The sequence below is a fragment of the Equus quagga genome, chromosome 15 (genome assembly GCF_021613505.1).
Source record: "Equus quagga isolate Etosha38 chromosome 15, UCLA_HA_Equagga_1.0, whole genome shotgun sequence".
NCBI classification, from domain to species: Eukaryota; Metazoa; Chordata; class Mammalia; order Perissodactyla; family Equidae; genus Equus; species Equus quagga.
This window is the reverse complement of record NC_060281.1, coordinates 22,148,571-22,161,024: the sequence shown is the minus strand read 5'-3', so window position 1 is coordinate 22,161,024 and position 12,454 is coordinate 22,148,571. Positions and strand designations below refer to the sequence as shown.

Below are 12,454 nucleotides of genomic sequence, written 5' to 3'. Positions count from 1 at the left end.
ATACCAAATTTCTTCCGTTTGACCCGATAATGTCCTTTACGACAATGCTGCCATCTAGAAAGCTGTGAGAACCCTGATTCCACTTACTGTCATGGCTCTAGTCTACAGCGGCCCAGATCTGCTGTCTTGTACCATGACCCTCAGTGTGGGGTCGTCTCCTTGTTTCCTCATGATTAGAATCAGGCTAAATGGTTTTGGCAAGGCAAATAATGTCGGTTTGTCCCATTGTTGGTGATTCTGAGTATGATCTCTTGGTTATGGAGGCCTCTACCAGCCTTTCTCCTTAGGGTACTCAGAGATAGCTTGTTCCCTTTGTAAAGAGGAGATGATCTCGGATGGTGCTTTGGGACCACGTGGCTGTCCTGCTTCCCAGCCCCTCACCCAGCGGCCTGAGACTCCACTGATGAGCCTCGCCTGACTGTTACATTGGTGGTTGCAAAATGGTTCCTAATTGTATTATCATATTCACAGTTATTGGCTGGGATTTTTCCATAAAGAAGAGCTTTTTCTTCTTCTCTTCACTTTGAGTAACACTATGAACTAAGTTTTTTTGGATTCATTTAAAAAATTATTTTTTCTTGAGGTGACATTGGTTTATAACATGATATAAATTTCAGGTGTACATCATTATATTTTGACTTCTGTATACACTACATCGTGTTCACCACCAAAAGTCTAGTTTGCATCTGTCACTGTGCGAACATCCTTCTTTATCCCTTTTGCCCTTCCCCTACCCCCTTCCCCTCTGGTAACCACCAGTCTGTTCTTAAACTTTTTATTATGGGGAATTTTAAACATGAAAACAAAAGTAGACAAAGTAGTGTAATGAGTTCAGTCAACTTCACTGCTTCCCAACTCATGGCTACTCATGTTTCTTCCATACCCCACTCACTCTCCTCCTTCCCAATATTTTGAAGCTAATCCAGACATATAAGTTTATCTGTAATATATTAGCGTATATCTCTAAAAGATCATGTGTTCTTTTTGTATTTAATGTGTTGCAATCTATTACTTTCATTATTCCTTTTGATGCTTAAATTGTCCCAGATTTAGTCAGTGGAGGCCTGTTTATGTGACTTCTATGCTTTTGACATGTTCCCCTCTCCTTTGAGCATCTTGTGGCACAAGATATTGTAGGTCTTTCCTCAGACCTAGAATAAGGCATTTTTCCAAGAAGCCCCATGAACTTAAACCCTTAATGCAGAGAGTAATTCACAGGACTCAAACTTCCTTATAAATGGATTAGCATTCCAAAGTCAGTGATGAAAGGAGGTGATATGTGAGAGTGTAGCCTATCAAACAAAAGTAAGTAAATTATTTTAAGCCCAAATCTCCTTAGATCAGTAAAATATTTGGTAGATTTTAAATTCCTCAAGAGCAGCACCTACCAGCTTTGGGTCCAAGATTTCAGGAGTGATCACACCTGAGGTCTTCACCCGCACTGCCCCTCATAGTCGCTTCCCCCTCTGGCTCAGCCTGCCCACCTTTCTGTGGGGCCGTGTTCTCAGACCCCAGACTTCAAAATCCAGACGTTCTTTTTTCTCCTCCTTCTATGCCCTTACTAAGTTACCAAATCCTACCAATTCCTCTTTGAATGTCTCATATCCATTCTCTCCAATAATAATGAACATAATGATTATACTATTAACAAGAGGTACACTGCCGGGGCTGTATGTATTATTTCCAATCCTTATTTTAGGGCTACAAGTAACATCATTGTTCCCATTTCACAGGAGATGGAGGTTCAGAGCTTGGGCAAATTGCTCGTAAAGTCAGACTTGACCTGCTATCTCTCTATACCATACTGCTTCCCATTTCTCTCCTTTTCTACATCCATACCCTGAGCTAGACTTTAAGAGGGACTGCACTATAAAGGGAAAAAACAAGAGTTGCATTAGGAGGCAGAGCTCACTTGGAGGTCCTGCTGTGCCAGTGACTGCTTCTGTGATCTGAGTTCATATCCTTTTTTTTTTTTTTTGTGAGGAAGATTTGCTCCCTGCGCTAACATCCATTGCCAGTACTCCTCCTTTTTTTTTTGGCTTGAGGAAAATTAGCCCTGAGCTAACATCCATGCCAGTCTTCCTCTGTTTTGTATGTGGGATGCCTCCACAGCATGGCTGATGAGTGGAGTAGGTCCGCACCCAGGATCTGAACATGCGAACCCCGGGTCGCCGAAGCAGAGCGTGCAGAACTTTAACCACTCTGTCATGGGCCGGCCCCCTGAGTTCTTATCTTAAACTCTCTGACCCCTGCTTTGCTCTTCTCTAAAATGCAGGACCCTAACTGTGCAAGAGAATCACCTGGGGAGCTTTTTAAAAATATGGATGCCTGGGCCTCACCTCCGTAAATTCTGACTTAAACGGCCTGGAGAAAGGGCTCTGAGCATCAGCAGTTTTCAAAAGCTCCCCGAGTGATTCTAAAGTCAACCCGGATAGGGAGCCGCTGGGCTAGATGATTTCCAAGGCCTGGTCCAACCCTAACATAGTGTAATTAGACACCTGTAACAATTATTTGGGTGATTAATCCGCCTTTGGCCTCTTCTTTAAGGCAGATTTCCATCAGGGGCCGGCCCCGTGGCCCAGTGGTGAATTTGCGCGTTCCGCTTCAGCCACCCAGGGTTTCACTGGTTCAGATCCTGGGCACAGATGTGGCACCGCTCATCAAGCTATGCTGAGGCGGCGTCCCACGTAGCACAACCAGAAGGACCTATGACTAGCATATACAACTATGTACTGGGGGCTTTGGGAAGAAGAAAGAAAAAAGAAGATTGGTAACAGATGTTAGCTCAGGTGCCAATCTTTAACAAAAATAAAATTAAAAAGGCAGATTTCCACCATATTAATCTTTCTAAAACGTTTGCTTGGCGACCTGAAGCAAATCACGTGGGAGATTCCCATTGCCGGAGGGGAAAGTCCAAACCCCTGGCCTGGCAGTTAAGTTTCTCCGTCAGAAACCCTCCAGGTTAGCCAGGTGGACCCCATATTGTTCCTGAATAGGCCAGACTGACTGTGAGCCTCAAGCCTTTACTGACTGTCTTTGTTAGTGTCCTTTCCTATCAGGTCTGAATACTTCCCCTCCTTTGGGGCCCCACCCAAAGCCCCCAGAAGAATGGCGCCTCTGTCAGGCTCTGCTGATCTCTGCCCTTTTATACTGCCCCCTAGATGCATAATCACTTACTGTGCTAAATGTTTCCTTCATTGATTGATTCATTCAACAGCATTTCAGTACCTACCACAGCCAGCCCTGGGCCAAGTCCCAGGGACACAACAATCTGTTCCAGGACTGGAGCCAACAGCCACAACGCAGTATTTAAAGTGCTTGGTAGAAGCAGTCCAGAGCGCCAGGCTCAGAAAGGAGCCTCTAACCAAATGGATGGTCGGGGAAGGTCTCCTGGAGATAGTGGTTTCTGACTGAGACCTACTGAGGGAGAAGGAAGACTTCTCCAGGCAGAAAGGGCCTGAGTGAAGACTGTTCAGGCAATGGAAACAGCGAATGCAAAGCCTGGAGGGAGGAGAGACTGTGGTCTCGGTGGGAGGGAGGACAAGGTCGGATGAGGTGCGGGAGACTCAGGTGGGAAAGGTGAGCAGGGACCAGATCGTACAGGACCCCGTGTGTCGTGTGAAGGAGCCAGCGTCATAATCTGAGCAGGAACTAGGGAAGACCCACACTAGCCTATGGCAGTAGAGCTGGTGAGAATTGAATGGATTTGAGACAATTAGGTTAGGTAGAACTTTCAATTGATTGGTTGTGAATAAGGATGACACTAGGTTCCTGACAGTGACACCAGGTTCACTGAGCTAAAGCATGGGAAGAAATTGTGGTTTGAAGGGAAATTATGAGTTTAGTTTAGAATGTTTGTCAAGTTTGAGGTACTTATAGGACAAGCAAGTTGTATGAGAAAGAGCTGTACATACTGAAGTGTAGGACCAAACTATGGGCTGAGATGGGATGGATGAGTATATAAATGGTAACTGAGGTGGTGGGAGTGGATGAAATGGACCAGGGAGAGTGTTTAAATAGAGAAGAAATAGTGGCCAGAAGAGAACCCCGAAGTACTTCAACATTTAGGAGACAGACAGAGAAAGAAGAGTCCACAAGTGAGACTCAGAAGGTTCCAGAGAGGAGGAGTAAAACCAATAGGGTTCAGCATTTTGGAAGCGAAGAAAAGAGAGTGTTGCAGGCAGGAGGGCAGAGGTCCAGAGTAAAGTGTCACTGAGAAGTCAGTGGAGGTGAGGATTGGAATGTTTCTGACAGATTTAGCAAGAAGGAGGCAGTTGTTGACCTTGGTGAGACTTGTTTCCATGGAATGGTAGGTGCAGAAGCCAGATTGCAGTAGACTAAGCAGAGAGTGAGAGGTGTGGTAATGAGTGCAGACAACACTCAGAACAGTGAAGGTAACTGACACAGCAGTAGCTACAAGAGTGTGTGGGGTTAAGGAAATTATTATTATTATTGTTGTGTGTGTATGTGTGAGGAAGATTGGCCCTGAGCTAACATCTCTTGCCAATCTTCCTCTTTTTGCATGAGGAAGATTGTTGCTGAGTTAACATCTGTGCCAATCTTCCTCTATTTTATGTGGGATGCCGCCACAGTGTGGCTTGACAAGCGGTGCTAGGTCCATGCCCGGGATCTGAACCTGTGAACCCCGGGCTGCCAAAGTGGAGCACGTGAAGTTAACCACTATGCCACTGGGGCAGCCCCTAGGGGAGTTATTTTTTTAAGATATGAGAAAGGCTTGAGCTTTTTTCAAAGCTGAGGGGAAGAAGGACATGAATCCCGGAGCATCGGTGGGACTCTCTGTAGAAGAAAGGCGGGATGCCTCTTCCATGGTACCAACAGAAGGGGGAAAGATGAGTGAGGATGCAGGGAAGGTTGTAGCTTTGGTGGTAGAAAGTTGAATGAGTTCTCACCTGGCTTACAGGTTTGCAGATAATGAAACAGCAGTCAGTGGAAAATGAGCAAAGGAGCTGGCTAGGGGAAAGGAAGGATTGCTGGACAGGCGTGAGGGCCCAGTTGAGGTTGCACACCATAATTATAGTGCACTGATTGATTATGGTTGGGTGGGCCTCTGCGTTTTCTGGATGGTAAACTTTCAGAGAGCAAAGACTGTTTGGTATCCTTCAGCTGCCTTCTCTGTGATTACTTACCACGGTGCTGTGGATACAGTCGATACCAAATAGCTTAGTCAAGGTACTTTGGGTTGCAACTATCAAAAAACATGCTCAAATGAGAGGTGGTCCCCTTAGATAGTGACCTTGTTTTTAGACATGACAGTACTTCATACCCCCAAATGATGGCCAATTTTCAAGCTTTGACATAAGATTAGATTGTTCTGGGTTTTTTCCTTTTGCTCTTCTGTATTGTGAAATAGAACACATTTAGAAGAATGCATAAAACATAAATGTACAAGTAACTAGCAATTATAAAACCAATACCCATCCATGTAACCACTCAAGAAATAGAATATTGCCATTGCCCCCAGAAACCACCCCCTCCAGGTGCCTTCCCAGCCTCAGCCCCTCTTCTGACTTTTATGGTGATCTCGTCCATGTTTTACTTTATGGTTTTACTACTTATGTATGCATGGATTTGTTTTATTTGTCTTTTTAATATTAGGAGTCATTCCAGGTCACGTCTGACAAATAAGGTGGTAGATCAGGCTGGATAATGCCATTTTTATTTTTTTAAAAAGTTGTGTGTTCTAAAGCAATAAGGATGATGTTCTTCTGTTTTATGTGAACTAGGCATATTGAAATTCCAAAAGTGCTGTGTCTTTGCAATGCTGCTGTAAGGACTTCGGTCGTTTGAACATATTAATTTGGATTCATCTCTTCATCTGTTGATCTGGTTATTTCAGTACTAACTATATAGCTCTGCCCTGCTAAACCGCATTTTTTCCAACTTTTATCAGTTTTGCTTTTTACTGAAGGTGGCCCTTAGTGTTCATCCCCTGGAAATATTTGTGAGCGAGGCCTGGACTCACTGTTGGCCCCAGGCCTCCGCACAACACGGGTGTTCTCCCTGTGAAGAGCTTCCCTATAACAGGAGAGTGCGGAGTTCCCTTCTAGGGGAAATGCTGTGAACGCTGGAAGATTTTCCCCTCATGGTTTTCTTACTAAGAATTTATTGCCTGTCTGCCTACGGTGGTGCAGGTCTGACCCTCTCTGCCAGTGGAAGGATGAGCAAGGTGACCATTTCCAACTTTGTAATGACCTCCTCCAGTCTTTCGTGGGTGATGTCAAATCCCTCTCCATTTTTATATTAGAAAAGAGAACCAAATAGATAATTGTTTAGAGCAAAAATTTTAACATGAGCTTAGTTGGCCAATGGTCAGGCAATGCCAAGGTCTGTGAGAACCCCCACACGTGAATAGTTGGTGGGAACATTTTGCTTGGGCCAATGTTATAGTGTAAGTCCCCCATGGGTATGGTTATATTAAACTCTAAATCCACTGATGAAGAAAAAACTCTGAAAACTTACTGCACTGTGAAGGGGTAGCAGGATTCAAAATTGAGAGTGATTTAAAAGCCCTTTATGGTCTTACTTTAGATAAATTGTAGTGATAACAGATTTTTTTTAGAGCTGAAAGGAACTTGTTAGTCCTTAAACATCATCCAGTTCCTCATTTATAGAAAAGCAGCACGCAACATTTACACATCAGATTAATTTTTCTAATAATATTTTGCTCAGGCTAGTATTCATTTGAATTGACAGCTCCTAATTACATGTCAACTGATATTCACATGACACAAACTAGAGAACAGCCAGACGGAAGGGGTGACACATATTTTAGATCGTCTACACAGCAAACAGGGAGGGTTGACCGTAGACTTGGGGTTAGCACTTGGGCCCTGCCCAGGTGCTCAGAGTCCATGCAGACCCCAAGTGTGAACTGATATTCAGGGTCAAATCCTTGCAGCGTGATGTAAAATTACCAGGGATAGAAACTGAGTTCCTGGCTCGGCTTTGCATCTGAGCACCAGGAACACGGCAGTTCCATGAATGAGAAGGCAGTCTGGTATCAGCGCAGCACCCCTACTGAATGGCATCCAGAGAATTCAGTGTGCCAGTGGATTTTAAAAGGATACTCTGCAATTCTCCCAATGTGATAGGAGAAGAATGTTTTTAAACTGTTGTTTTGTAATCTAACTTGAAGATGATACCAGATAGGCATCACATGCTTGGTTGACATTTTAAGTGGTCTGTTAAAGCTTTTTGTCATGAAATTAATTTTCCATCTTGGTAATATTTTTCACAGGCTCAGAAAAAAAGTTTGACTCAGACTTCCCCCGTTTCTGCTTCCAAGACCGCAGATGGCCTGAGGCAAACGCAGATCGCTGGCCTCTCGAGCACTGCACTGCCAGGTCAGGAGCCTCGGTAGTAAGCTCTCCTCAGCTCGGCCCTGTGCTCCCAGCTCCCAGAGCACACTCTTCTCACATCCTCCTTCTGCATGCGGTCTTTAGGACTCAGTCTCACCTCCGCTCTGCTCATTCCTTCTTTCTGTATCCTTTCCACCCAAATAATATACCTGGTTGCATCTGTACCATCTTTTTATATACTACCAAGAAAGAATAAAGCACTTCTAATTAAATGGTGACACATTACATTATGTGAAAAGAATGCACTGCTTAGAAACAATGAAATCTAGTATGACATAGCACTGCTGACTTTGTAACCATCCTCATGTTGCTTTGAATATGTATATTTAGAATCCCACCTGAGACTAAAAATATGAGTTATTCCATTTCTTCTAAAACTTTGGACACCTGCTCTGCTCACTAAGTACTAGGAAAGACAAAGTGTGAACACTCCTAGGGAGTCCCCTGTTTGGGGCTCCCTTCCCTTAAGTTGTGAGTATTTTGGGGTTTGGTAGTCCTGAGAGATTACTGGCTTGAGGCCTATTCCTCAGACCTTAGATAATTTGAAACTATAGCGTTGATGGCTTTTATTTATTACCATTTATGTATTTATGTATTTATTTCTACTTGTTACCTAAATAGGCTTTAATAATCCTTGCCTCTGCCTCTAGATAAAGGTACTTCCTGCTCTCCTTCCTCACAGCAGGCGTCCATGACAAAGAAACCCCTTTCAGAATGTTGTGTCATCTGTCTGCGTTGGACTCTAGGGTTATATGATGGGCTCGATTTGCTGTTTCTTTTGAGCATTGTCTTATGGTTTCATTCTAACAGGGCAGGATTCTGGAAGCAAAGTCATGCCGGCGTCCTTAGGAACCGCACAGCCACAACAGGAAAAAGTCGTTGGATCGTCTCCTGGCCAGCCAGTTGTGCAGGTAGAAGACAGTTTGCAAAACTTCTCCTTAATGTTCAGCATAATTGAAAGAAGATGTAGTCGTGTCATCTTCTGTTGGGCGGTTGCTGCCCAGCATTGTGTGTGCAGTCAGCCCAGTCGCCGTGTGTGCCCATGAATGTGAAGCGCAGAAGTGTGCTCCGTGCAGACCTTCCTGCGGGCCAGGCCTCTCCGTGTTGATGTTTCTAGCATGAATGCGTCTGCTCTACTTCTCACGTGACAGTGCTGTCATTTCCTCACCAAGTGATAATATACCAGCAGCCAACACAGAGTAGGCACTCAAAAAATGTGGTTTGCTATTGAATGACCCCCCTCATTAGCATCTCAAAAGTGGATCTGTTCCTGTTAGTTACACTGAGAGAGTTTTTTTCTGCAGTAGCAACCGGGAGTGTGTGAAGTAGTCAGAGGCTGTGGTCTTTTTACCCAACCACTGGTCTAAAAAGGAAGGAAAAATTTTTTGTTTTCAGCGTACTAAGGCCTTAGTTTCTTCTCTGTCAAACTTGCGAATTAATAGGTTAATGAAACTTGTTATAATCTGGGCCTGCCTGGAATACTCAGGGAAGGGTCTGGTTCCGTCCTCTGGGTCTGAGTAAGGCGTATTTGTTTCCTTAACATGGTATAAGAAATGCCCTACTACGTCACATAGCTGGACTGTGTGGAACAGGAGCTCAAAAGAGTTTGCTCCTTCCTTTACCACTGAGAAGATAAGTAATACCTACTGAATTTTCAGACGTTCATGGAGTTGGCACCTGCGAATATATTTCTTCAAAAATATGACGATGCATTTGCAGAGGGAGCTGGAGACTCAGGTACAAGCTGAGTCCGTCCCAGGAACTGAAAGTACAGCTTCCTGGCATCTTGACACAGAGCAACTTTGCTACGTGGGTCTATGGACTTGATTGTTTTATTTCTTAGTAGGACAAATTCTGCAATCTTAGAAATGTGCTCTTGATAGGGAGTTGAAAATATTCAAAACATGGTGACCTTTGTGTGTAACTATATTCTGTTTATTTTTTCTACAAAAGGGAATACTAAGCGTTGTGTTTTTTTTTTAGGTGGATAGTCATTCGGGAGGACAAAAGAGGCCAGCTGCGAAACAACTCACTAAAGGAGCTTTGTGAGTTACTGTGGAAATGACTGATTTTGAACATTTCTCTAGGTTCCTAACCTTCAATAAATATACAACAGAAGTCAGGTTATAATAATATATATTTTTTAAAATATACTTTGAAAATCTTTCCCTATTGTTTGTTTCCATCAGGATCTATAATTATATCAAATGAAGCTTGAGCCTACTGTTTGCTCTTCCATTCTTAAAGAGAATATAGTCAGGTGCCACATAAGGACGTTTCGGTCAACGACAGACCACATATATGATGGTGGTCCTGTAAGATTAGTACCAGGTAGCCCAGGTGTGTAGCAGGCTATACCATCTAGGTTTGTGTAAGCACACTCTGTGATGTTCACATAATGATGAAATTGCCTAACGACACATTTCGCAGAACGTATCCCCATTGTTAAGCAACGCATGACTGTAGATCTTTGTCTTTTTAGCAACTCCATACCCTTTATTTGGCCTAACGGTGTCTGAGGAGAAGCACAGTTTGATAGACTCCTGTGTTTAGAACAGAAATGTTACCATAAGCTTAGTTAGCCAATGGTCAGACATTGCCAAGATCTATGTGAATGGTAGGTGGGAACACCATACTTTTGAGGCCAGGGTGATACTTTGTGTTCCCTCTGGAGAGGAGACAAACCAACCTCTAAACATATGTATACAAAGTAAACACTGAAGACAAAATAGAACTGCTATACTATGTGTAATAACACTCCTGTGTGTCTCATTGTCTTTGCATGCAAGTAGTCATCATGATTAGAGTTCTTAACAGGACTCTAGGTTGACATTGGCAACTTCTCTTTTAAAGCATTCTCCAGCAGTTACAGAGGGACCAAGCCCATGCTGTGACACCTGATAAAAGTCAGTTCCGCTCACTAAGTGATGCGGTACAGAGGCTGCTCTCCTACCACGTGTGCCAGGGCTCCATGCCCACGGAGGAAGACTTGAAGAAAGGTAAACAGGCCGTGACCCCAGAGTGCCACTGTGACCCCAGACACCCTCCTCGGGATGCCCCCAGAAGAGCGAGAGCCGCAGAGCCCCCAGATGGTAGCCAGTTATTGTTTTTCATCACAGATCTAACTTGTTCTCAATTTACTTGATTTCCCAGGCCATGTTTAGGGTTGTGACTTCTTCTTCTCAATATTCCGTGAAGGGATACTCAAATGTCAGAGTATTTTATGGGCAAATTTGAGGGGAGTGAATCCAAAGCATTGTTTGGACTGCAGACGGGATGGCTCTGGACTAGGTACCTGCACAGTGACTTAGGCACAGTCCTTACATTTAGGCAGAATGCACACCCTTAGCTGTTACTACCAGTTTTATGAGTTAGACAGATGCTTCAGCCCCCAAAAGTGTTCTTTGGGATTCCAAAGTGGGTCCAGGGCATTGCTGTATGTCAAGAAACTGGCAAAACAGTTTAAGGATAAGGACCCCTTATCCTAACCTAGAACTCAGCCCGTTCTGATGCCTGGCCTGCCGCTGCCTCCAGCTGTGCCACTTCGTTCCTCCCTCCTTCCCACCACCTTCCCAGGCCGTGACTCCGCTAGTTCCCCTCCACTGCTTTGATCCCTCCCTCAGCTGGCCCCAGTCTTGCTCCCGCTGGCCGGCATCTCTGACCTGAGAGCAGTGGTCTCGGTTAGTCCACTCTGAGCTTCCCTGGGAGGTTTAAGGACTCGGGCCCAGATCCGGCATTAAATGGGGCTATAAAGACTCTGAGAAGAGTGAAGCAGAAAGTGTGAGACCTTTGGAGAGTGACAAAGGACAGAGGCACAGGACCATGACCTGCAGGATGTCGTGAACTAGTTTGTGTCCTTACATAAAACTGGCCTGCCCAGGCCAGACAGTAGGCTTTCATTGTTTCACCTGATTTAGTTTTTCATACAAGTGGGAGGAAGTGGAGGCCTAGGTCATCCAAACCAGCAGATCCTTCTCTAGTCACTGATATTTGTTGCTGGTCTGTGTTATATGGTTTTTCTTTTATCAATGACGTTAAAGATATTATATTTTTGGTTTCCTTATTAAAGTTAAAATAAGCTAGTATTGCAAGGAGTTTCTGTGCTCACATGCTGGGGGACGGGGAGGGAGAGCAGTGATGTTTCACCAAGGGAGAGCTAATCCGAGAAGAGCCACAGACAAGCTGTGTTTGAATAGTGGAAGAGGAATGCGTTTCGGTCCTAAGAAACCAAAGTCACACTGGGTGATTTGCACTTTCTCACTATTTTCTCTTTCTCTCTTTTTAAAGTCGACAATGAATTTGAAACAGTTGCCACTCAGCTCCTGAAAAGGACCCAAGCTATGCTGAACAAATACAGATGCCTGCTCCTAGAAGACGCCATGGTAAAACTCTGCTGCCGAGCATATTGGCTTTTGAAAACTCCACAGGTCACAGCTACCGATTCAGGGAGAAAACCTTCAAGGAATTACGTTTTCCCAACATAGTTTAAAAGGCTCAGATAGTTAAAATTGTAGAAAAACGTACATGTGACTGTTACTACTAGTAACAGCAGCAGCTAGCATTTGCTGCGCTTTACATGGTCAACCCCACTTAATCAGTGCTTCTGTTGTCCTGCTTCCAAATGAGCAGACTAGGGCTTTGGTTAAGTAATTCGCCCACCGTCATACAGCAAGTAAGTTTGCAGAGTAATTAGCGGAGCTGGGATCTAGACCAGGACCATCTGAGCCCGTCCACGTTCTGGTGCTGTCTGCTGCCTCTCACCAACCCAGAGAGGTGGGAGGACTGGTGGCACTTCCACTGAAGATTGGCCCGAGTAATATCTGAGAAGACCAAGTGATGACAAATGTTAAAGTCAGTTTTGTCTTGTTTTCATTTTTTATTTTTATTTTATTTTTTTCCTAAAGATTTTATTTTTTTCCTTTTTCTCCCCAAAGCCCCCCGGTACATAGTTGTATATTCTTCGTTGTGGGTCCTTCTCGTTGTGGCATGTGGGACGCTGCCTCAGCGTGGTTTGATGAGCAGTGCCATGTCCGCGCCCGGGATTCAAACCAACGAAACACTGGGCCGCCTGCAGC

The 12,454-nt window shown here is 44.3% G+C and overlaps 1 protein-coding gene across 3 annotated transcripts in view; it reads left to right on the top strand.

Moving 5' to 3' along the window:
- BICRAL (BICRA like chromatin remodeling complex associated protein) overlaps nucleotides 1-12,454 on the top strand; it is a 68,471-nt gene that overhangs the window by 48,524 nt on the left and 7,493 nt on the right. For all 3 annotated transcript variants that reach the window (XM_046638827.1, XM_046638825.1, XM_046638826.1), the window contains exons 6-10: nucleotides 7,259-7,364; nucleotides 8,190-8,290; nucleotides 9,363-9,424; nucleotides 10,233-10,378; nucleotides 11,667-11,761. In XM_046638827.1, the coding sequence (XP_046494783.1) occupies nucleotides 7,259-7,364; nucleotides 8,190-8,290; nucleotides 9,363-9,424; nucleotides 10,233-10,378; nucleotides 11,667-11,761 (510 nt within the window). The remainder of the gene's footprint in view (nucleotides 1-7,258; nucleotides 7,365-8,189; nucleotides 8,291-9,362; nucleotides 9,425-10,232; nucleotides 10,379-11,666; nucleotides 11,762-12,454) is intronic.